The sequence below is a fragment of the Schistocerca serialis genome, chromosome 6 (assembly GCF_023864345.2).
Source record: "Schistocerca serialis cubense isolate TAMUIC-IGC-003099 chromosome 6, iqSchSeri2.2, whole genome shotgun sequence".
In the NCBI taxonomy this organism is placed as follows: Eukaryota; Metazoa; Arthropoda; class Insecta; order Orthoptera; family Acrididae; genus Schistocerca; species Schistocerca serialis.
In genome coordinates, this window is record NC_064643.1 from 101,156,408 (window position 1) to 101,183,509 (window position 27,102).

At 39.8% G+C, this 27,102-nt stretch overlaps 2 protein-coding genes across 3 annotated transcripts in view; one reads left to right on the plus strand and one right to left on the minus strand.

The window, feature by feature from the left end:
- Positions 1-19,906, plus strand: part of LOC126485100 (GTPase HRas) — a 65,787-nt gene extending 45,881 nt beyond the window's left edge. For both annotated transcript variants that reach the window (XM_050108720.1, XM_050108719.1), the window contains 4 exons: positions 4,958-5,042; positions 5,143-5,285; positions 5,394-5,554; positions 18,815-19,906. In XM_050108720.1, the coding sequence (XP_049964677.1) occupies positions 4,958-5,042; positions 5,143-5,285; positions 5,394-5,554; positions 18,815-18,889 (464 nt within the window). In that variant the 3' untranslated portion in view covers positions 18,890-19,906. The remainder of the gene's footprint in view (positions 1-4,957; positions 5,043-5,142; positions 5,286-5,393; positions 5,555-18,814) is intronic.
- A 487-nt stretch (positions 19,907-20,393) lies between these two features.
- LOC126485098 (glucosidase 2 subunit beta) overlaps positions 20,394-27,102 on the minus strand; it is a 191,098-nt gene continuing 184,389 nt past the window's right edge. Inside the window, exon 11 of the mRNA XM_050108718.1 lies at positions 20,394-20,816. Within this exon, the coding sequence (XP_049964675.1) occupies positions 20,679-20,816 (138 nt within the window). The 3' untranslated portion in view covers positions 20,394-20,678. The remainder of the gene's footprint in view (positions 20,817-27,102) is intronic.

Here is a 27,102-nt window from a genome sequence, read left to right on the forward strand (position 1 = left end):
GATAACTGTTGGGTAGAGTAGTAATCGCTTCATTGGAGTAGCTTATGAGATTGGCAATGGGCAGTTACATATAAAGCAATGGAAGAAGTGATGGCACATATGTACAGGTATATCACCATTCCTCCATGCTCTGCCAAATGCTGTCATTAATTCCTTGAAAAGAAAACACTCAGGTACTTGATAATATCTCAAGTAAAGTATTAAAGTCATGTTCATGCGTATTTGATGTATTCAGTCACATATACAATATATCACTCTCACAGGGGATTTCCAGACTAGCTGTGAAATATGCTATTGTCAGACACTTTAACAAGAAAGTCAGTAAGATAGATATTGGCTATTACCAGCCAGTCCCACTATTTACTATCTTTTTGGAGGTGTAAGTACCATAAAACACCTCTTTTAAAATATGGTATATAATCTCAGTTTCTTTTCAAGTTGAGTTCTCTTCGGAATATGCTATCTTTCAATTCATGAATCACATTTTACAAAATTTAAATGACAAAATATTGCCAAGTGGTATTTTCTGAGTTATCAGATGCATTTGATTGTACATTTGGACAGTATTCTGCTAGATAAACTAAAATCAAAGACCTTGTTGATATCTGGTTTCCATAGAATCTGATTAAAAGGTTGCAGCATGTCACATTCGGAAACTCAGGTAAGGTACACAATGAAACAGTATCACCAGAGTGGGGAATAATCACTAAAGATGTGCCACAGGGATCTGTATTGGGTCTGCTTTTGCTTTGTTGTAATAAAAGATCTAGTATCATGTATCCAAGAAAAAATAATTTTCTTTGCTTACAATGCCATTGTTGTAAACAAGCGAAATATAGGAATTTCAACACCTGAAAACAAAGAATAATATATTCTTGTAAATTAATAACTGGTTCTATGAAAGTGGGCTGCTACTGAACTATGATAAAACTCATTAGATGCAATTTTTTACTACACAAGGCGTGACTACAACATAAAACATAATGCACAAAGATAAATCAATAAGTGAAACAAAATATTCCAGTTTTTTATGTGTATTGATAAAAACCTGAACTTGAGTAATAGGCAACAGATCATCTTAAATGTCTCAAGTTCTGTAACTTTTGAATAATGAATGACATGAATGACATCATCAGTGTTTGGAGACTAAAAGTCAAAAACTTGACTTACTTTTGCTATTTTCATGTGAGGCATTCATCCACAAAAATCTTTGACCTCGTAACAGTTATGTAAAAATTTAATACATAACTTATTTCAAACACAGAATGAAATCACATGTGCTTGACAACTCCTTCTCTATAGAAGAATTTCTGAATGTGTAGTAAGCAGCAGCAGCAGCAGCAGGTGGTGGTGGTGGTGGTGGTGGTGGTGGTGGTGTTTTTGAGTGTTCGGAGTAATCCTTCCTTGAGCTAGAGTAAAATACACGCAGAAAACACTTGATGCCTTCATGATGTGGACTCAAGACTAAGATATCCTATCCTCATTCCTTCACAATCTCAACACCCTCTCTCCCATCCACATTATCTGGTCCTCCACAACATGCCACCTTCCTGGATGTAGACCTCCACCTCTCAAATTCTCCATCAATACCTGTGCCCATATTAAATCCACTAACCCACAGCAGGAGCTGCAGTTTGAGAGCTGCCATCCCATCTACACAAAAAATCCCTCCCATACAGCCTAGCCACCTTTTGACGACATACCTGCACCTTTAGATGACATACTTGCAGTAACATGAACTTCGTTGCTCAGTTTGCTGAAGGTTGCACGAAGGCCTTCACGGACAGGCATTACCCCCAAACCTAGTCCATGAACAGGTTTCCCATGTTCTATCCTCAAACACCTCCAATCATCTCATTGACCCCAAGAATCAGCTACAAAGGAGCACCCCCCTTGTCACCCAGTATCATTATGGACTGGAATAACTGAATTATATCCTTTTCAGGGGTTTGACTGTGTCTCATTGTGTCCTCAAATGAGGGACATACTACCCCAGATTCTTCCCACCCCTCCTGAAGTAGTGTTCCATCGCTCACTTAACGTATACAACATCCTAGTCCATCCGTAGGCTACTCCCATATCCTTGCAGTAGACCAATGTGCAAGACCTGTCCAGTCCACCCACCTAGCACTTCCTACTCCAGTCCTATCACAGGTTTATCCTACCCCATCAAAGGGCAGGCCACCTGTGACACCAGCCATGTCATACACCAACTCTGCTGCAAACACTGCACAGCTTTTTATCACCACCAAACTGTTCCCAAGAACAAAGTGAACCATCCAGTGGCACAACATGCAGCTGAGGATAACAAACTCTGTTTAAACGGCTGCTCCACAATGCTGGCCATCTGGATCTTTCCCTCCACCACCAACTTCTCTGAACTGTGCAGACTGTAAATATCCTTGCAACACATACTTCGCTTCTGTAATCGACCTGGCCTCAGTTTTCAACAACTCACTGTCCCCACACACTCCACCCTCCCAATACTGACTCCCATGTCACCTTCAGCATGCGCCACCAAACCCCCCCCCCCCCCCCCCCCAAAAGCCCCAACAACTGTGCGTCACATGCGTAGCCCATGTACCTGCCACACTTCCCTTCCACATTCCCAGCCGGCAAACTGGCTTTATTCCTGAAGTATTATTGTCATAAGACAGGATCATTCCACATCACAGCCAGAGGTCACAGTTATGATTAGTGGAACATCCAACTAACTTCATTCAGGTTTTTATGTCTGTGTTTTGTGAAATGAAACAAATGTTAATGAGGACAGAAAGTCAGAAGTAAGTGCACTGTAAATTAAAATGTGCTAAATATGTGTGATTGCAAGGAGAGGAAAAGAAATGGAAAACAGTATGCATCAAGGATATGTGATCTTAGGTAATTTGTTTGCAATTTACAACTAGCATGACACTGGTTTAATAGGAAAATTGAACAAATTATTCAGAGTGGTTTAAGTTGGTCGTTAGAGAATAATTTGGAACCAGATATGAAGAGGGGGAAAAGAGTATGGATACATTAAACTCTTGAAGGTAAAATTCGTATATTGTGTTACTACATGCAGTTAATTATTAATGACAACAGTTGATAATTTCACTGTTAGGAAGTGGGGAGAAGACTACTGAAAATAAAATTTAAAGACCTGTGCAAAAGTAGGGGAGCACCAGTGTTAAGAGCACATAGTAGTAGCAAAGAACAAACCCAGGAAGCATGATAATGGATTGTGATTTTCAGAAACTGACAGAATAACTTGTGCAATTTCCTGTTACCTTTACAGTTTAGTGAGTCACAAATACACTTCTGGAAATTGAAATAAGAACACCGTGAATTCATTGTCCCAGGAAGGGGAAACTTTATTGACACATTCCTGGGGTCAGATACATCACATGATCACACTGACAGAACCACAGGCACATAGACACAGGCAACAGAGCATGCACAATGTCGGCACTAGTACAGTGTATATCCAACTTTCGCAGCAATGCAGGCTGCTATTCTCCCATGGAGACGATCGTAGAGATGCTGGATGTAGTCCTGTGGAACGGCTTGCCATGCCATTTCCACCTGGCGCCTCAGTTGGACCGGCGTTCGTGCTGGACGTGCAGACCGCGTCAGACGACGCTTCATCCAGTCCCAAACATGCTCAATGGGGGACAGATCCGGAGATCTTGCTGGCCAGGGTAGTTGACTTACACCTTCTAGAGCACGTTGGGTGGCACGGGATACATGCGGACGTGCATTGTCCTGTTGGAACAGCAAGTTCCCTTGCCGGTCTAGGAATGGTAGAACGATGGGTCCGATGACGGTTTGGATGTACCGTGCACTATTCAGTGTCCCCTCGACGATCACCGGTGGTGTACGGCCAGTGTAGGAGATCGCTCCCCACGCCATGATGCCGGGTGTTGGCCCTGTGTGCCTCGGTCGTATGCAGTCCTGATTGTGGCGCTCACCTGCACGGCGCCAAACACGCATACGACCATCATTGGCACCAAGGCAGAAGCGACTCTCATCGCTGAAGACGACACGTCTCCATTCGTCCCTCCATTCACGCCTATCGCGACACCACTGGAGGCGGGCTGCACGATGTTGGGGCGTGAGCGGAAGACGGCCTAACGGTGTGCGGGACCGTAGCCCAGCTTCATGGAGACGGTTGCGAATGGTCCTCGCCGATACCCCAGGAGCAACAGTGTCCCTAATTTGCTGGGAAGTGGCGATGCGGTCCCCTACGGCACTGCGTAGGATCCTACGGTCTTGGCGTGCATCCGTGCGTCGCTGCGGTTCGGTCCCAGGTCGACGGGCACGTGCACCTTCCGCCGACCACTGGCGACAACATCGATGTACTGTGGAGACCTCACGCCCCACGTGTTGAGCAATTCGGCGGTACGTCCACCCGGCCTCCCGCATGCCCACTATACGCCCTCGCTCAAAGTCCGTCAACTGCACATACGGTTCACGTCCACGCTGTCGCGGCATGCTACCAGTGTTAAAGACTGCGATGGAGCTCCGTATGCCACGGCAAACTGGCTGACACTGACGGCGGCGGTGCACAAATGCTGCGCAGCTAGCGCCATTCGACGGCCAACACCGCGGTTCCTGGTGTGTCCGGTGTGCCGTGCGTGTGATCATTGCTTGTACAGCCCTCTCGCAGTGTCCGGAGCAAGTATGGTGGGTCTGACACACCGGTGTCAATGTGTTCTTTTTTCCATTTCCAGGAGTGTATGTAACTAGAATACTATTCTCTGTTCTGATAGTCACTAAACATACCTCTCTATAATTTGAATAACCGAAATTTGATCTTCATTGAAGTAACTTTCGGCCAAATAATAAACTAAGTAACATAATATATATTTGATGACACTTTCATGGTTAGTTTATTCTATATTACTACATACAAATTATTTACAAAGTCACTGACCCTATTTACAGTAACTTTTAAGTTAACTGTTCTGCTTTACAGAGGATTCGTACAGAAAACAAGTTGTAATTGATGGTGAAACATGTCTCTTGGATATTTTGGACACAGCTGGTCAAGAAGAATACAGGTTAGTAAGAGGTTGTTGAAATTGAGCAGCATTTTTGTATTATTTTCATTGTTGCAGCATAGTTCTAAATGACGCATTATGTTAAAAATTCCATTTTCAGCGCAATGCGAGATCAGTACATGAGAACAGGAGAAGGCTTCTTACTGGTATTTGCTGTAAATAATGCCAAGTCTTTCGAAGATATCAGTATGTACAGGGAACAGATAAAGAGGGTGAAAGATGCTGAGGAGGTACCAATGGTTTGTAAGTAATGCTGTGAACGATGATATATATATATATACACATTGTAGTTACAAAATTATTCAAATTCTGATAACTATTAGAAATTTTCTTTTGTATTATGCTTTACAGTAGTTGGAAATAAATGTGATCTCCCAACTCGGGCTGTTGATATAAGCCAAGCACAGGAGGTTGCCCGGCAGTATATGATACCATTTGTTGAAACCTCAGCCAAAACGCGACTTGGTGTTGACGACGCCTTTTATACTCTTGTCAGAGAAATCCGGAAGGATGTGAGTATCACTTTGGGATCTTTCCTTATATTTGTGCGAGTGGCTCAGTGAAATACCAGACAAGAAATAAGAAATGATTTTAGGCTAGTAGTGTGTAGTTTAGATGATGTATACGTCTATGCAAACTTCGAAAAGAGAATTTGAAATAGAATGCATTGGACATGTGTGAACTATCTGGAAAGGCAATGAAATTCCCGAGTACATAACACACTGGTAAGTAAAATTCAAATCAACTATCGGTCATGTCAATCGACGAGTGGGAGGCGGGAGAGAGAGATTTGGAGAGATTCTGAATAAGTTGAACAGGTAGTGTAAATAAACATCCTAAGTAATGTGAGTGAAGTTCTGTATTTTACCATCACTCACAAACCCTAAAATGAGGCATATAAAAATAGGACATATGTCTGTAATGTGTTTGACAAACATGCTGCTTCTACAGTCTGATTAAAGACCTAGGGCTGTTCCTATATTATAGAATAATGTAGACTTTGTGAATACTATTGTCAAAACAGCTTGTAACCCTCATGCTGTGGACAAAATAGAGAAACAGAGCTATCGAGACGACAAGTGGTCACCAACATACATACATGTTTGCAGTGGCATTTGTGTGATTAGGGTAGATATTGTGGTGTGATAGCGGTTGAATCTCTGACTTTTGGCTCTGTATAGTAGTACATTCCTGGCCATTATAATTGCAGTACTTCGAAGGGGGCATAGAGCAGACATCAGATTGGCATGAAATGTACTACATGTTTCAATGTGCAAATGATTAGCATTTCAATGCAACTACACAAAATAGGTAGGACTAATATCATCTGCAATGTGTATACAGGGTGCTACAAAAAGGTACGGCCAAACTTTCAGGAAACATTCCTCACACACAAATAAAGAAACAATGTTATGTGGACATGTGTCCGGAAACGCTTAGTTTCCATGTTAGAGCTCATTTTAGTTTCGTCAGTATGTACTGTACTTCCTCGATTCACCGCCAGTTGGCCCAATTGAAGGAAGGTAATGTTGACTTCGGTGCTTGTGTTGACATGCGACTCATTGCTCTACAGTACTAGCATCAAGCACATCAGTACGTAGCATCAACAGGTTAGTGTTCATCACAAACATGGTTTTGCAGTCAGTGCAATGTTTACAAATGCGGAGTTGGCAGATGCCCATTTGATGTATGGATTAGCACGGGGCAATAGCCTTGGCGCGGTACGTTTGTATCCGTGGCGCAGTACACTTGTATCGAGACAGATTTCCAGAACGAAGGTGTCCCGACAGGAAGACATTCGAAGCAATTGATCAGCGTCTTAGGAAGCACGGAACATTGCAGCCTATGACTCGCGACTGGGGAAGACCTAGAATGACGAGGACATCTGCAATGGACGAGGCAATTCTTCGTGCAGTTGACGATAACCGTAATGTCAGCATCAAAGAAGTTGCTGCTGTACAAGGTAATGTTGACCACGTCACTGTATGGAGTGTGCTATGGGAGACCCAGTTGTTTCCGTACCATGCAGGCACTATCAGCAGCTGATTGGCTTCCACGGGTACACTTCTGCGAATGGTTCATCCAACAATGTATCAATCCTCATTTCAGTGCAAATGTTCTCTTTACGGATGAGGCTTCATTCCAACGTGGTCAAATTGTAAATTTTCACAATCGACATGTGTGGGCTGACGAGAATCCGCTCGCAATTGTGCAATCACATCGTCAACACAGAGTTTCTGTGAACGTTTGGGCAGGCATTGTTGGTGATGTCTTGATTGGGCCCCATGTTCTTCCACCTACGCTCAATGGAGCACGTTGTTATGATTTCATACGGGATACTCTACCTGTGCTGCTAGAACATGTGCCTTTACAAGTACGACACAAGTGTGGTTCATGCACGATGGAGCTCCTGCACATTTCAGTCGAAGTGTTCGTACGCTTCTCAACAACAGATTCAGTGACCGATGGATTGGTAGAGGCATCCACACTTTCCTGACCTCAACCCTCTTGACTTTCATTTATGGGGGCATTTGAAAGCTCTTGTCTACGCAACCCCGGTACCAAATGTAGAGACTCTTAGTGCTCGTATTGTGGACGGCTGTGATACAGTACGCCATTCTTCAGGGCTGCATCAGCGCATCAGGGATTCCATGCGACGGAGGGTGGATGCATGTATCCTCGCTAACGGAGGACATTTTGAACATTTCCTGTAACAAAGTGTTTGAAGTCACGCTGGTACGTTCTGATGCTGTGTGTTTCCATTCCATGATTAATGTGATTTGAAGAGAAGTAATAAAATGAGCTATAACATGGAAAGTAAGCGTTTCCGGACACACGTCCACAACATATTTTCTTTCTGTGTGTGTGAGGAATGTTTCCTGAAAGTTTGGCCGTACCTTTTTGTAACACCCTGTATAAGAGAAATGTCGACCAGCCTTTGGTGGGATTCAGCTGCAACTGGATGGTGACCTATCAAGACAGTGGTTTATAATTTCACAATATTGTTGCTTGTGTTAGTCAAAATCTCAAGACTAATTTGAACATGGAATTTACGAGTTCAGGAGCACCATATCCAGCGCCATGAAGCATCTCTCTGCCCCTATGTAACTAGTGTCTAAGAGGACAGATATGTGGCTCACTTGGACGTACAAGATTGTACAGCCAGAACACATATCTTGAGTCATGAAATGGGCTTGTTAGCAGCAAGACAAGTGTCCATACAGATAGTGCAATTATGTCTGGAGCACTATGGACTATCAACGAAGTGACAGTTGTTGTGGCTTCCCTAGATGCAGCAGCAGAGAGGTGCACTGACTGTGGTGCACAAAACACTGGATCCTGCAGTGGCACCTACCATGTTATCTTTTCAGACGTATCATTGTGCAACACACAGCATCATGATGGACATATGGATGTGTGGAGGCTCCAAGTAGAACAATCATTGTCAACTGCATTTGTCATTGTCATACTTGCCCATTACCAGGTGGTGATTTGGACAACAAGCATCAAATTTTTGATATGGCCAATGCCTGTGCTATATCTTAAGTCGCTGTTATGTTCTTTTGCCAACAAAATAACACAAGACCTCATGTTTCCTTGCCATCCAGACCTACCTTGTTCCACTGCTACATGGGGTATCACATTCCCCATATCATTTACTCATAAAAAACCTGCATCATCATCGGTTGCTGAAAGAGACTGGCATGCCACAACTCAGGCAGACTTGAATCAGCATGGAATAATGTACCCATAACTTCTTGTGGTGAATTTTGTTTTCTGGACATCAGGACACAAATACAGACCATGAAAGCATATACTGTATGTACCCGTAACTGCCATCCTAAGATCGGTTAAAACTCAATGTCCAGCTGGGTTAGAGCAATTTTGTCATTAGAGGGTGCAGATCTGTGTAGTAAATTTTGCACCTTACCCCCAAATCACTTACCAGATAAACTGAGTTTATTCATACTGTACTGTATATATTTGCTGTACTTCCTGGTGTAGCAATTTGAATGACCAGAAGTATATCTCGTGGACTTTGGTAATATTTATGAATCACTATCTAGAATGAAACAGAAAACTACACAGTTTCCTAAAAAATAAAGAAGGAAAGATTTTACGACTGTGTCAAGACTACAGAGAGAACCTCAGCAGCTACTGCCCAAAATATTCACATCGCTGAAAAAAGTGGTGAGCATAGAGTAGAACTCCAATTATCCAGTGACTCAGACCAGAACTGATCTGGGTAATGAAATATCCAGATAGTTTGATAAATCGTTAAAGCAGGTCATTTCTTTCTTTTTTAAAGCTAAATTTGTGGATACATACTAAGATAATATTAATTTTAATGTTTTCAAAGCAATGTTGTTTAGATTTTGTACAATACTGCACTTACATACAGTTTCAGTTCTTGAACAAATCGTTCAGATTCAGTTGTTTTGCTGTCTTCAATCGTTTTCATGTAGCCAAATCTCACATCTGCTTGATGGTGAGCAGCAGCAGTATGTATGGTAACACTAAGGCTGCTGCACCATGCGTGTTAGCACAGTGTCAAGATATGCAAATGCCTCACCAGCTGACGATCCTGTGTCTGGTTACACTTGAATGATTTCATTGTCGCTGAGAATTTGGAATCCAGGGTTTGAAGAATCACAAGCAAGCCACTTGAATTTCTTCTGCTCTGCAGTCAGAATGTCAAGGAATTTTCAAAATGATCTCTCTTATGTCTCAAGTGATATTTCATCCTATGCTGTATTTATTTCTCCCCCTTTTCACACTTGTTGTTTCCATCTTTGTCTTTCTGTACCTCATCTTTGGTTGGAAACCCTTTCAATTTATATCAAGCTCTTTCTGATGTGGTTGTCTTCACCAAATTCCATTCTTCCCCCACCATGTAGGAGCAGCCTTTTAAATTCAATATCTGCTGATTAGCCGCAATGCCTTCTTCATTTCTATTTTTATCAAAAGCTTCCTCAATACCTGTCTTCTGTAATGTTGTTACATAATTTCAATAACAGATTGGTCCATTTTCTGCAGCAAACCAGTTACATTTGGCAGCAGGAAGTGTTTTGAAACATCCAACTTCTCTGTCAAGAAGGCTTTTGGTGGGTGGGTGCATTGCCCAGGATTAAATTTACCTTAATGCCTTCTTTCCCTATAATCTTTTGGTATTTTTTTACTTTTAGGTGTGAAAATTCAATTGTACCACTTGTAAAACTAAGTAGCAATCGTTTTCTCATAGAATTTCCACAGTTCACCATGGTAACATCTTTGCTAACCTTATGGCCAGGAGCACTTGTTCCCCCTTCAGAAGCTTTAGTTGGTTCAGGCCAAACCTTCCAAATAAAGCCTGTCCCATCTGTGCTGTATAAAAATTCAGTGTCCTAGGATTATGCTTCAATTTTCAACAAAATTTTCTGCTGCTTTTGGATCTGCTGCTTATTTTAAACCACTTAAGTCAAATTTGCAAATAACATGCCTTGCCTTGAAATTCTGTAGCAAGCCATTACTGGCTTTAAATGAAGACAAACTGTAAATTTTTCTCGGCAAAAAGTTTTGATTTTTCACAAACAGTTGACCCTGAAAGAGGGTTCCCTAATGTTCACTGCTGAAAAAACAGCTAGAATACTACCTCTTTAAGCTCTTTGTTTTCTGCTGCTTTCATTGCTTTTCTTGATGAACTCGCATCTTCATTTTTAAGGACAGACAAAGTTCAAAACAAAGGACTTTCTTAATGCCTGAAATAATTGTTGTTCTCTCGGCTAACTGTTTACCACTCATACCTTTGTCCAGTAGTTCAAGGATTTTTATTTTGTCTGCAAAAAATAATTCACATTACCTTTTGGAATACATATGCCACATAGTAAATTAAAACACAAGCACAGAAGCAATGTTAACCTTAAGGTCATGACACAGTTTGATGTAGACTGCACTGAATGGCGGGGACCAGAAACTCAGCAATGTGGATATTGTGTTAATTGTTTATGGGAAGATTTCATGTTTTATTATATTCGCTGTGGATTGATATTAGAGTGATAAAGCAATTTACAGTATACTATAGTAACTATTGAACACCACCAACCATTTTAGCCATACACTACAAATTTCATTTTCCTCAAAGCGATCTGTATAATTGCAGTCTGCATAATTGGAGTTCTTATGTAATTCTGCACTGTTACGTGCGATACCCAACTCGCCACTAACATGTTAAAAACTGGACAAGATGCAGCAGGTGTCTTGCCTGGATATTCCCAGTGTTTAAGCCAGCAAGACTTACTATGCACCTGTTCATTGCACTTACAAATTCTCCTTTTCACTGACACCTTATATGAATATTAATTTATCCATAGAGAACATCTTTGGAATGACTTATCAGAAAGTCTTGTGCATTTCACTCTTAACAGATTGCCTAAAGTATAAATCAGGTACTTTTCTGTATTGTGTACTTTTGATGCAGTTGATGGATAACATCAGTGTAGAAGCCACAAATGATAACGATTGGACACATCTCGCGTTATTAATTTTTTAAAATGTTGTCTGGTTACTTTTACCTGTCACAATGGTCCTCTCTTGCAACCATTTCAAATTTTCATAGTCTCCCAAATATAATCTATTAACTTCATGATGGATGTCTAGCAAATCACAGAAATTAAATTGCAATTTTTTCCTTGCCCAGTTTGACTGCAAAGCTACCTTTTCCAATTTCCAGTTACTTTCTTGAGGAAAATTGAGCACTTCTCATCTCTTGGCTTTACCTTCAAGCTTTGTGCTTAAGTTACCTTTCATACTTGTGTTCACAAAAATGAATGTTTTAAATATGTGACTTTCGTTGTGTGTTATGCTTCATCTTCCACTGTTGTTTGCAAATTTCCAGAAATCAGCATCACTTAATAGCATAGGTGCTAGAAACCAGTTACGTATTACACACCGTGAGAGCGTAAAATAAATAAAATGTACAAAATTTGGTAGAATTTGCTGTTATATTACAGGAAAAAAAGTGTGATATTTTTAGGAGAATTTCTCACTGCCATCTGATGCTAGGCGTAGGCCCAGACTAATCGTGGTGAAGTAAATCATTCATTCAAAAAGTCTGAATGGTTGCAGTTTTATTTGTCAGTTACATATATATCCTGAAAAGAAAAACAAAGAGGTGGTTTTGTCAAGCCATTGTGAATAAAATAATGTAAACAGGTTGAAATTTTAAGAAACAATTCTCAGAACACATTGGCTGCTTCATCCTGTAAAAAACACTAAAGCAGCAATACATAACGAAAACAAACTTTTAATGCACAAGAGTATTATTTCAAGCATGCAACTAGAACATCATTAGTTCTTCCAATATTTCAATCTGATGGCTTCAAGCTATTATGGTGACTGAGGAATTCTGATCATAACACAATGATACAGGTGACACAATAGTGAAAAAGTTGCCGGCAATAAATGCATCCTAACCAGGGGGGAGGGCGGGACAGGTCCCAAACTGTGTAAGAGGAGGTAGATGACCCTTCCAAGTTCCTAGAGTATCTAACCTGAGTGGGCTGGAGGAAAAAAAAAAAGAAAACCGTGTCTAAAGATTTACTGTAGAGTAGAAGGGTACAGTCAAGAAGTTACAAGAATAATATAAGAATGCTGTCACTTGTTGCTCCATTTCAGGGAAATTAACACAATAGCTTTGTGCAAAATTCTAGGAAACATCATTAAAACCATATGTTGCAAACAACAATTCAGTTGGTGTATTCGTGGAGTGCCAAGCAGATATCTGATTGTATGTATGATGAGACATTCACCAATGAGGAAGGTGAAGTAATGGTAACATGTGGTATGAAGATCATTCCACTCAAATCTACAACTCTTGCTCAACAGCGTGATGTGTATTTCTATTGTCAAGTCAGTAATCTAATTAAAAGACTACAAAGTGCTCCTGTAACAGTAACAGTAAGAATTTTCAAGAGAAGATCCAATTAAAGTACATTTGACCATGCATCAGCAATTCAATGCTCTTAATGTATGTTGTGAACAACATTTACATTTCAAATTTTTCTTTGATAATTTATCACCCTAAAAATGTAATGTAACTTCTAATCTATACTACTATGTAAAGACAAGTTGTAGTTAAACATTGTTACCAGAGACCTCAAGAAGCACTTGACTCATTTACTTCAAATTTTTACTCAGTACTCTAATAATAGTCGGACACAGAGTACACCCATTTTAGATGCACACTGGGATACCTCCTTTTGCCCAGCATAGTGCAGTAACTCGACACCACGGCATGAACTCAGCAAGTCGTCGGAAGTCCCCTGCAGAAATATTGAGCCATTCATAATTGTGAAAGTGTTGATGGTGCAAGATTTTGTGCAACATACTGACCTCTTCATTATGTTCAGTGGGATTCATATTGGGCGATCTGGGTGGCCAAACCGTTTGCTCTAATTGTCTCGAGTGTTCTTCAAATCAATCGTGAACAATTGTAGCCCGGGACTCATCTTACCAGGCCATGGTTTCCAGTCATCTAGGATCCAACTGATACAGTCATTAGCCCAGGGACCCTATTCTGTATCTTTCAGCCAATCGGATCGATAGGTGAGCGCACCGAGCGACGTTTTCGAAGCAGAGCCCCCACATTATTCTGTAAGCATTTTGGAAGCAGTGCTGTACGTTTCTAGCATACCAAGACGATGTTGTCAGTTCTCCTTATTCCAACCAATCAAAAGCAGTCTGCCGCAGATCAGCATGAATCTGAAGTTGTAGCAGCCGACACAGGCATGCTATTCTTTGCAGTACCAAAACGTTTGTTTAGAGTATGTAATACTGTTCAAATTTCACTGGCCATTTGTTTCCAAGCATGCTTAATAACAATAGGATCTTTGGACTATATTCTGGAAACTGTCCTAAATGATTTTACATTCCGGAATGGTGTGTCGTACCACATTGTACAAATACATCTACACTGGTGTCCAAAATTAAAGCAACAAACTGTCATTTCCCCATCCCATGTCTAATTCACAATATAATCATATAGATTGTCAACCAGTTGTGTGTACGATCTTGTTCTGCATGGAAGATGACATTCCGGTCAATGGGCAACCTGCCAACGATGATGTTAGGGTACCTGTAAAATGAAGTGGGTAGTCCCACACCCACGATTGCTGTGTACACCATCACAGACTGTAGTATTGCCCAGAGAAGATGCCTGTCAGGCTTTCTGCGGTGGAGGGCCACAGAAAGAATGGAAGCTTGACAGTGGCAAACTGATGTGGTCCAGTAGCTTAGTGTGATTCATTCTGTTGTTTCTTGGATGTGGCGACAGTTTATAGAGACCGAAACTGTGTACGAAAGTCCAGGGGAGGGCCATCATTTGGCTATAAGGGCACGACAGTATCGCCTTAGTACTGCATGATGACTGGTACGCGAGTTCGCAGCATTCGATGGATGTGTTGTATAGAGGCAAGTGGAGTGCAGAAGGCTTCGGCAGATATCTGCTGTCTGTGTACTTCCGACACATCTTAACTGAAGGGAATGTCTATAGTGGAGTTATCAACATGCCACTTGTATGGTCAAACAGTGGGCTAGTATTGTTTTAACAGATGAGTCCCAATTTAGTCTGAAGAGTGATTATCAAATGATTTGCATCAAATGGTGTGGGCAGGGATTATGTTTACCACTTGAACCCCTATTCATGAAATTGTACGGGTGAATCGGCAAGGTTTAACTGCTGCAGGTATTGTGACTAGATCTTGGGACCTCATTCACGGTTTTTGCGCGATGCTGTGGACCCAGACTTCACATTGATGGATGATAATGCTCGATCAGAGCATGGGTGGTTGATGTTTGCTTGGAAATGAAAGATACTGCACGCTCGCTCTCCTGATTTGAATCCTGTAGAGCATGCTTGGGATGCACTGGAGAGATGGCTTCCATCAAGTCAGCATCCACGAGCAGCTCTGCAGGAAGAATTGGTGTTATTGCCTTGACATGCGACTGATGACATCATACACAGCACGCCCTATTGTGGTCAGGCTTGTATTACTGCCAGAGGGGGGCACACTCGATACTGAACACATTAACGAGTTGTCGGAATGTGTGTACAAAACCATCAAACTGGAAAAAAATGAAGAACATTTTTGTCTAACATTATGCATGCTGCATTTGTTTAAGTTTTGAATATTTTGCATTGTTTCTACTTTACTATCACCTGATTATACTGTTTTGTGGTAAAATAAAAGCAACCTTGCAGGATTTCTGTTTGTTGCTTTAATTTTGGACACCAGTGTATGAAAACACTGAAAAAAAATACTCATTTTTTTTTCTGTTGTCCATCATTCATTACTGTTTAAAAATTCATGGAGGTACGTTCTGTCTGTGCAAGTAGTTGAAGGCAGTTTGTTTATTACCATACGCATTTCACTTCTTTTATTTGTGAAGATGCTTCACCAATATATAAAGCGAATGTGTATGGCCTTCAATTAGTTGCATTGAAGGAATACAGCTCCATGAACCCGAAAAATTGTTTATGAGTGTGTCAAAGAATAAGAAGGTGCACAGAATATGGTTGTAATTTTGCTCCTAAAATCCAAACAATGAAGTATACTGCTTCCCTGTATGATTTCATATATGGTGGTATAGTGCAAAAATATTATGGTGGGGGTCTTTTGTATCTGTCAACTCCTGTTAAGGATTCAATCACAGATAAATACTTGTGGCAAGAAAGAGTGTAAAAATGATTGCTTCTAGTTTCATTTGCAGTAATTTATGTAGCTACACACTTTTACACACACACACACACACACTTCTGTTTGAAGGCAAGTCATAGTTTCAAAAATCTCAATTCTTTGTTGACTTACTTCAGATTTTGTGCACAATACTCTGAATGTTTATTAGACAGACTTAGGCTACAACTTTTCATAGACAGTTATGTACAAGTTTGTGTGTGTGTTTTATGGTCAGGAGATCACAAGCACAAGATTTTCTGACCACCAATATTTGCCAGTTCATCTAGTGTTACCGAGGATGCATGTGTAGTCTTCTGCTTTACACCCATCACAGATGACAGCCGCTCATGATCATCATGGTAGACCAGAAGACTTTCTGTAGGCAATTCCAAAGTGGATGGATTACATAAATGTTCTAGATGTTTGTTTATAAAATTTTATACTGTAAAATTGTGATCTACACTATGTATCTTTGTGTGTCAAAAATCCATACGATAAATAAATAAACAAATACCTCCTTTTTCCAGTGAGGTTTGTTTTCAAATTTATGTATTTATGCCCATACAGTCTGTGCATGGGAGACCCGCCAGAGTAGCCGAGAGCGCTAATGCGTTGCTTCATGTTGGGTAGGCGTGCCAGCCCTGGATCGAATCCACCTGGCAGATTAACGATGGGGCCGGTATGTCGTCCAGCCTAGATGTGGTTTTCCACATCCTGCTATGTGAATACCAGGCTGGTCCCCATGTTCTGCCTCAGTTACACAGCTCACAGAAATTTGAAAATGTTTGCACTATTTCATGGCTTACACTATACACCGACAGCTACTTACACTACTTACGTCCCGGGGCGGCGGCAGGAAGGGCATCTGGCCACCCTCTACAACTAACACTGCCGAATCCATAACACAGCTGACCCCGCTTTGAAGTGGGACAAAGGCCCAAAGAAAGAAAGTAAGCAAGTCTGTGCATGGGAATACTCAGTTTCTCATATACTAATCCCATGCACGTAGTGCTGTATTGCTTCCAATCTTGCCATTCTCTCCTTAAAACTGCCTGCATTGCTGTCAATTTGTTGCATACGACTACTTCACTTGTCCTCATCACTATTTCTTCATGCAGAATAGTCCAATGTTCAGTACGGAATGTAACATGGTTACAGAGGGACAAGAAGCTCTTACAATTGTTTCAGTAAATACTACTTCAGTCTTATTCGTTTAGCAGTCTGTTTAAATATTGTTAGAATCCAGTGCAGCCTTCTAAGATGGACCGTTCTCTTTATCTTTCTTACCTGGATGTAAATTTTAGGACACTGACTGTACTCATTTTAGTTACAAATTGAGAAAGATGAACCACCAAAACAATTGCATAGGCATTTTAGTACTCAGCATTTCAATATTAGTGAGATCTGCTTCCTAACAGTTACTAAATGAGGTAGCACAGTGGTAAGATACAGGACTCTTACTTGGGAGGACTGCAGTTCCAGTTCTTGTTCAACCATCCTGATCTAGGTTTTCCATTACTTCCCTAAATGCCATGGTGGTTTCTTTGAATGAGCACAGTCTAATTCCTTTCACAAAGCAAGCTTGTGCTCCATCTCTAATGAATCCGTCATCAGTGAGACATTAAGCCCTAATTTTCTTTGCAAACAGTGGTTGCATTTCTATTTCTGACCTTAAATCACGATATTGAAGCAAAGAATTTATGTTCAGATCATTGTGTGTTTAAAGGTAATTTTCAAATTTCTAGTTCATTAATCCTGTTTCAAATGCTGTATAATGTATTACAATCGGTAATTTTCAAATTTCTAGTTCATTAATCCTGTTTCAAATGCTGTATAATGTATTACAATCAAGGAATCTCTCACTGTTCAAAAACTGAGGAGGAGAGCTCTCATGTCTACCAGAACTCGTCTTTATCTTACTCAGACATTCCATAGATAATTCCATGTGGATTCTTCTTTATTGACAACTATGACTGTGCATGGTTTGACTGCCCACTACTTTGTTTTCCAGGAAGGATGTGTGGAAAAAATAATTCACCAAATTTGTTTATCCCAAGATATACGTCATTATGAACTGCAACTGTACCCACATTTTCTTTTGATTCTTTAAGGAAGAGTCACATATAACCGTGGTAAAGAGTGTTGGGGGAAAGAAATCCCAGTAAAAATTTAAAAAAGTGTATGTAGAATCAGTAATACACAAATTTAGCCCAACATAAAGAGTTTACTATCTTTAATAAACAAGTACGTTTATCTTTCATAACTATACATATTTGAAGTCACATGGAAATGGAAGAAATAGTAAATTATATTTAACTTCAGCTGTTACTTTTACCCTATGTTGATGTGTAAGCCATAATTAAACTTTCTGGCAACTTGACACTGTCAGGACCAAGACACTAACCTGAATCCTTGCATCCAGTGGGGAATGTTATACCAGTTCAGAATTCAGAGCCCACACACAGACTGTTGCATGGCTTCGGTTCATCAATCTCTCTAACCTACTTTTCTAACTGTGCAGTCATTCTGCTATGTACCCTGTTGTATTTATCATCCTGGGAAAAACTGCAGCTCCAAGACGATTCGGTACACGAACCTTCACTTTACTGTAATCACATTTCTTGGCAGGTTAACACTGTGTGAAGACCTGGGACTCAAGACCAAATTTGTGCTTGTTGTGTGAAATGCGTTACAATTTGTAGAATATTTCCTATGACACACAGATCTAGGTTTGAGCCCTGCACCAGCTTAAAGTTTTAAGCTGTCATAATGTAAATGATCATGATTTTCATATAATATTCATCATCAAGTTCTAATGTTTGACTGACAGCTCCATATAGCCACATGCAAAAGCTGAATACTCACTCTGTGGAATATAGGAAACATACAGCAATCCAGGACTGAAAAACACTCTTTACAAAAATAGATGCTGATATTGTTAATTTGTTACAAGATCCTCACACCACTACAATCAAAATGTACAGTATGGTTTAAGTTGTAAATATAATTTAAAATTGTGTATGCACAAAGATTTTCATAGTGTTTCTCTTCTTGTTGCAGAAAGAGCATAGAGGGAAAGACAAAAGAAAAAGAGTGCGAATAAGTTACAGGAGGAGACAATGTTGTTTACTATAATGTACCATACAAAATGTGAGAATAGATTTCTCAATCAGTGTTGAATGAGTGGTTCACAAATAGCACCATAGTACAAGAAGTTGACAGCAATTCAATTTGAATTATAAGGTGCATGGAAAGAGTGGACGATACCTGCAGTTCAATTCCACATTCCATTTTGGTACATATGTAACAACAGAGAGTGCCAGTGGAAAACAAACAGTATTCTTCCTTGCAAGTATCGCACAAAAGATTTTATTTTTATTTAGTGTTGCAAGTTTGGAGGCTATATGTACGTGAAATACTTCGTTGAACAGTGGCACATTGAGTGTTTTCACTCAGTATTTGTAATAATGTTGAAAGTAAGTTTGTTATTTTTTAAATAAATTTTATCTATTAAAATGAAAAAATTAGAAGAGGTTTTTCATATATCAAAGAACTTAACTCGCATGATTGTGCTTCAGGAACTTAATTCACACATGTACAGTCCCGAGTGCTGACAAAACAGTATTCCTTGAAGCATTTATTTCATACAGGTTTATTATAGTAATGTCTCTCTAACTTGATCAGATCTAAGACTAAAGCATTTCATCACTGAATATAAAAAAGCTGCTGTATTTAAATTTTCTGTCTCAGACACCAAAGTAGTAAGATTCCTTATAAGCAGTCTTGTCACTGAATTTATATTAAACATTTAGGCTAATGCTCAAATTCAGTATTTAGACACAATTCAGTGTCTTTAAAGTTCTCTATTTTTAGGGGTAAGTTACCCACTTGAAATTGCCTGTGTCATTTGAGCAAAAAGTGTGGCATCTTGTAAGCCATGATCTGTTTAAATATTTAAATAATTTGCAATATTTTTCACATATCTTTATCATAAATCTCTTCATGTATGCCTTACGTGTATCGTAAATTTTATGGAATATCTTTTGATGGTTTTTGAAATGAGTATGAAAGTGTATGTACATTATAAAGTGTTGTTGATAAAATTTCTGCAGAAGTACCTCAAAATGAAATAAAGTTTTTATTTTACTGATACTTAATTTACTCATTCAACAATGGAATGTTATCCAATACCAATGTTCGTTACATTCATTTCAGATAACAAGAACAGTATGACTTCAACTCAACAGCTAAACAAGTTTGATGCAAAGAAAAATTTGCTTAGTACTATCAAATGAAAGTTAATTTAACAATAATTATTTACACATTGCATACTGTAATTTTCCACATATTATTCTGCTGAAAATAGGATAATCAAATCCCAGTGTGCCGTAAGCCACATTTGATTTTTTTATAAATCACGAAACAAAATTAAAGAATGACATGCACAACTTTTCATTAAAACTGGTAAAAATCAACTGCTTATTACTGTACGTTTTACACTCTACTTGCCAGTCTACTTGAGTGTAACAAGAGTTTATGTAGGAATTTTTCCTGTAAAAAAAAAATGAGTTTACTCAGAAGCCGGTAATTAATCATGTCAGGTATTTATGACAAATAACAAAAGGACAGCATAAACCACTTATTGAATAGTAAAAATATACTGTTGAAGAATGGCTTGACAGCAGCAAATGCACAACCAGTGGCATAGACAAAACATCTGAAATATGGCAAATTATACACATAAATCAACAAATAATTTGCTAAATCACATGAAGAGATCAATAGTGTTTTCGCCCCCATACTTGAACTTATGTTTACTTACAAACATGTATTTCATTTGTGCTAATTCCCTGAACCACTCACTAACCCTTACACAAACATGAATGACATACACACGCAGACACAAATGTAGTCTGGCCCTTTGTTATAATTCCTCATGTGCGTGTGCATGATGTTCACTGAGCTGGCAAATCGATGGTGTTACAAATTCAAATACGTATTCACATCTGTTAGGTTCACTGACAGACCTGATGGAATTTTCTGTGCCACATATTAATTTCACCTGAAAAATCACAAAATAATAATATTCAGAATGGTATAGCCTGCTTAATTAAGTTTTTGCTTATGGCATCTAAATGTCTCCTTATATTACCATCTTATTTTATTGTACAAAGAAACAAGTAGTCACAATATTATTTAACACTAACAAAGAGGCAAATGCTGAGCATGAGTGCAAACTGCTTAATAATTGGAAATTGACACTGGCTATTTCAAAGGAACCACAGTTGCACCATAATTTAGGGAAACCGCAAAAAATTAAATATTAATGGCCACATGGGAAACCATACCTTTCAATACATATGACTCAAAACTACGTGTTTGTTATTTCATGATTGAGGTGTAAGTACAAGATACAGCAACTTACACTTCATGGTGATGCACAACTTAGTGAAAGTAGCAGTTATTTTCAGCTTAAAAATAATAATAATAATAATAATAATAATCATATGCAAATGTCACGTGCCTAGGACCTCCTGTCGGGTAGACCTTTCGCAGGGTGCAAGTCTTTCAATTTGACGCCACTTCGGCGACTTGCGTGTTGATGGGGATGAAATGATGATGAATAGGACAACACAACACCCAGTTCCTGACTGGAGAAAATCTCTGACCAAACCGGGAATCGAACCCGGACCCTTAGGATAGACATTATGTTGTGCTGACGACTCGGCTAGCTTGGTGAGGTTTCTAAAATGACTGATAGCTGTATAGGTTGTACAGAGCTACTCACAATAGTTCAATGCATGGTTTTACTGGTTGTACGTGCAATAAATACTATGCAAAATGCACTAAATACCCTTCAGGCTTTCCTCATCCACTGCAGATGTTGAATTTAAGTGACCTGCTATGGCCAGTATTTATTGTAGTTATCATTGGCTAGGATTACCTTAATTCTATGCATTGCATCAATATGAAAGTCACATCTTAAAGCACGCAAATACAAATAAATTAGACAGCACATCAGAAGACCTGGGTAGCCATACAAACACAGGTAGTTGGTGATGGCTATTGTCTAAGAAACACCCAACACTAAGGTTCTCAATTTAGGAGGAGGAGGGGAGGGGGACTTTCTCAAAACAAAAGAAAATATTTTTTTTAACTGAAATTGACTGCTTCGACAGCTAGGTGTAAACAAGCTTCCCGTTAAAGAAAGCGAGCATTCTTTTAGACTCAGGACCATGACAGCGCTGTGTTGAATCCCACTCGAACTGCACAAAGCATAGGCAATTCCACGTCTTTTTTTCTTATATTGTTACTGTTATTTTTCTAAATGCACAAAATATTTGTTGATCATCGCATTTATGCCAGAGCCTGTGTCTTCTCATTTTTTTTTCCTCTCTCCATATTTTAATTTAATATTGCAGTCGGCAGCAATAATCTTCAGTGTTTACGTGTTGCACATATATTTATAGAATCTTTAAGGGTTACTCAAAGTTTAGAGTTGGCAGCTTGCTGTGGGTGCCAGACTGACCCAAGGTGACATAGTCATGACAAAATTGGGTTGACATTCAGGAGGAGGGGGGTTAAACATCACAGTCCTGCCATCTTAATTTAGGTTTCCCTTGTTTTACCTAAATACAAGGGTAAATGCTGCAACACTTAAAAACCACTTCTCCCATTTGAGCTTGAACTCTTCCATCTTTAATGCTCCTTGTTGCCACAGAATGCAAACACCAATCTTCCTCCTGCTGTGATTGCTGACAGCACACAAACATCAAACCACACCGTGTTTCATGACAACACGATGAATAGACTCATATGAAAATATCATATAGAAAAATGTAAGGTTAAAAAAATATACATTACTGTAGAGTGTGAGAATTTATTGGGGCTTCAGAGTGCAAAGGTCACAAGTACCCAAATCATGGCCTAAATAAAATAAACTGTTTTGTGATTCTTGAAGTTAGTTGACACATATGAGCCTAAAAGGCATTAGTAGTTGAATAAAACCAGAATTAATACTGACAGCAGCTCTAGAACATTAGTCAAAAATTTAAAAAAATATAGTGAAAAGATAAAATGAACAATTTGTTAAGAGCCCATTAGGTAAGACTTCCTAGAACAACCAGTGCCTGTGGATCAAAACTTCAATCTTCACCATTCTGCTACTACAAGTAAAGCATAGAAAGCATTTTACAGTCAGTGTTGTGTCTGCTAAAACCTCGGATTGCTTAGAAGACAAATGCGGTTCATTAGTTACAGCAAAATGGTGCAGGGTCATCACTACACAGATGACGGTTGGAAAGGCAGTGCCCTATACAAAGTCCACTAAGATTATCTTCTCATGGCAAGATGCATGAGAGGAAGAATCACAAGTCAAAGGGAGGGGTTTATTCTCCCTGAGCTTGTTTCTACAGGCAGATGACCAATGCTTGTGCCAGAAAGATAGGGTGCTCCTACATACAGCTACACCCTCACCATTCTATGGTACAGAACTGTTAAAAGACCTGGGTAAAAGAGTTATAGCCTTGGTGGCAGCATTACTTGACCCATTCCTGGACATGTCTAGGAAGAATGACACGTTGGTGTTGACATCAGTGAACGAGTGAACGCATTCCTGGATTCCTTGTATAGTCTGCCGGTAAACTGAAGAGAGAGCGAGCGAGTCCCCACTCTGCCAACCCAGCTACATCACATGGCACTTCTACAGGCTGTTTCACAACGTAGTACCGACCCTGCCGCGGCGCGCACTTCAAATCTGTGGTGAAGCCATGTACAGATACGTCTCGGCTGTGGTTTTTTTTTTTTTTTTTTTTTTTTTTTTTTTTTTTTTTTTTTTTTTTTTTTTAGACAAATGTATGAAGACCATAGGGAATACAAAAAACTATAGCGTCTTCCTAAACACAACATTATAGAGTAAATAATATAAGATAAGAATGGAAGTCAGGATTATACTACAAACATAAAACCAAATGCCTGTTCATGTGAATGTATGTTCCTCTATTGTTATTTGTAAAACGAACCCCATATAATGCAATCAGTCTCTAGAATTTAAGGCCTGCTCTTATTATGTGTTTCTCCAAAAAGGTATAAGTTTTATTTGAAGTACTGCATTGAAACTTAACAATTCTTGCAACACAAAGTGTGTTTAAATAGTAAGCAGAAATTTATAATTTTGTGTGTTGTATTAGTCCGATCTGCACTACTTTTTTGTCACTGTCTACATAAATAAGCCTCAAAAGTATGTGTTCAATGTTATGCATATTGGGTATTTACTCTGTTGTCAGCTGTCAGAAAGGTTACATGTGTTTTGCTAGCGTCAGCGATTATTTGTTTGTATAAAAATAAATTAGAAAATCCGTATTAAATTTTGTTATAAGAATGGAATAAAATGTATGAAATTTTTAGAAATGGTAAATATTGCTTTTGGTGAGCCTGTTATGAGTAAACCAAGGGCAGACAAGTGGTATAAACATTTCAAAGCAGGCCTTAAAGGACAGCGGTTTTACAAGCATGGATGAGATTAAAAATGCACAGTTAAGACCCATAAACAATCCCGAAGAAACAGTTCCTAAAGTGTTTTGGGAACAAGAAAAAGCACTGGCATAAGTTTATAGTATGTAATGGGGAATATTTTGAAGAGGATAACATTGCTGTAGATTAACAAATAAAGTTATTACCAAAAAATAAAAATTAATATGTGAACGCACTTCACATGTCAAGCTTTTTGCTTAGAAGTCCAGAATCGGTGTACATGTTTCGAAGGAAATTTCAGCAGTGTTTAGAATAGCATTGCGGACATGTTTTAAGCAATATGTCTTAGAATCATGTGAATAGTGACCGAGATAGAGATTTAGTGTTCCACAAGCATCAAAGGTTATACGTGATTTTGAAACTGTCTATAACGATGGGTTTCCTCCCAAAATTATTAGTTTTCCTTTGTGGCGATTCCAGTAAACCATGCGGCTTTTTTTTCCATTCCTTACTTATGAGTCCTATTAGGTGAGGCGGACATTTGCATAAATTGCAGCCCTTTGATTGGGATTGGTAATATTAGCCCACAGTTAATTTTGGGTCGCCTCTTTAATCCAGACCGTAATAACATTAGAGACGATCAAACACTTGTTACTCCCCAAATACCTCCTCTTCTTCATATTCTGCACATTTTCTTGCAATGCTAGGCGATTATCCAGTACATCAGTAAGTATACAAAGTTAACTGACTGACACTGGCAACTAAGATCCCACGAACAGAAACGACGTATATCACTGCATGCTGATGTACACTGCTAGACAGATAACAGGCAAACAGATTTTGGGTGCCCCTGTAGGCCGGTGGCAGCATTCTTCCGGGAAAGGCCACTTCCCCCACCAAAAGCGCTGCTCGCTCTTGAGCTTACAGACAGACTATACTAAAGGGCGGCATGTGTACGACATGTAAAGGCTCTACAGAGCACCTTGGGAATCTGAGCATATGACAAGAGATTCCTGATCGGCAGATGTACAAGGCATCCTAATAAAGGGCAAAAAGCTCTGCAATGAAAATCAAGCATTAGTAAAAAGACAATATATAAAAACGTTCAAATGGTTCAAATGGCTCTGAGCACTATGGGACTCAACTGCTGAGGTCATTAGTCCCCTAGAACTTAGAACTAGTTAAACCTAACTAACCTAAGGACATCGCAAACATCCATGCCCGAGGCAGGATTCGAACCTGCGACTGTAGCGGTCTTGCGGTTCCAGACTGCAGCGCCTTTAACCGCACGACCACTTCGGCCGGCTTATAAAAACGTCTTTGCCGACAAAGAGGGCACTTTTATTTTTTTTTTTCCAAGGTCATCCTTAGAACCATCAGTGTACATGAAGGTCCCCAAGCTCCATGCGTGAAGCTCTAATTAATTCACTGAAATAAATTTCGATGGCATAAGCATGAATAGCATTAAGCCATATAGTGATATGAAACATTCTGGCAGATCAAAAATGTAAGCTGGACCGGAATTCGTACATAAGACCTCTGCCTTTCGTAGGCAAGTGCTCTACAAACTGATCCACCCAAGCTTGATTCTTAACCCATTCTCACAACTTTACTTATTCCAGCAGCTCATCTCCTACCTTCCAAACTATTTCATTATGGAAATATATTGACAGTTTGTTATTAAATCAGGATACGGATTAAGTCTCTCCGATGCCTTTGCTTTTCTTACTGTATAGCTTGACTTGTTCCAGAAGGTTTTCCTTCTTGACGCGCTCTATGGAACACAATCAACAATAATGGAAATTCCTGGATGGAACAATATGTAAAATATGGGAAAGGCAACCACTCATCTATAGCAGACTGATGATGTCAGCAGTCCCTTGTTCCTGGTAAAATAATTACACAAGGGAAAGAAGAAAAGAAAGGAGACTTACAGCACAATGATATGAGAAAGGAAGAACCAGAAGAACGACAGGACAACCAACGCTACTCTGGACAAAACAGGAAAAGAAAACTACAGAGAGAAGCAAGAAACAGGTAGAAGGGGTAAGAAAAAAGAGAGCAGATGGCTATATATCGTGATCTTGAGCACATCCGTAGCTGGCCAACCAAGAGAATAAAAAGGAAAAGCCAGCTATTCTGTGACACATTAAAACATCCACCCTAAAAGCATTAGAGTGGAGAACACAAAGGCACAAAGGACATGCGCAAAAATTTACATAGAATGATAAAACCCATGGTCACATATAAAATGTAAAACTAAATTAGCCAATGAGGCATCGTCAGTTAAAATTAACGGCAACGAGTCCGGTAACTGAAGAGTCCATCGCAGGGCAGACAAAGGACAGCTCACCACTGTCAGCCGGGCACCGGACCGACACTGAGTTGGGTCATCAAGGTGCAGGAGGTAGCCATGTGTCACTTAAGCATGGCCAATGCGCAGCCGGCAGAGAACCACAGAGTCCCTGCGAGAGGCCCACATGGAGGACTGCCACCATTCATAGTCTCCTTAATGGAACGCAGTTTGTTGTGCGTGCTGAGGTTATGCCATTTCGTCTTCCAAAGAAGCAAAACTTTGCGGCGTAGTACTGAACGCAGGTCAGTTGCAGAGAAGCCGATCTCCATAAGCGGTTTCCGCGTAGCCTGTTTGGCCAGCCTGTTGGCAAGTTTGTTGCCTGGGATTCCAACATGACCTGGGATCCAGACAAACACAACAGAACGACCGGACCATTCCAGGGCATAGATGGACTCCTGGATGGTCGCTACCAAAGGATGATGGCGGTAGCACTGGTCAATAGCTTATAGGCTGCTCAAGGGGTCAGTACACAGAAGAAACGACTCCCCAGGGCATGAATGGATGTGCTCACGAGTACGAG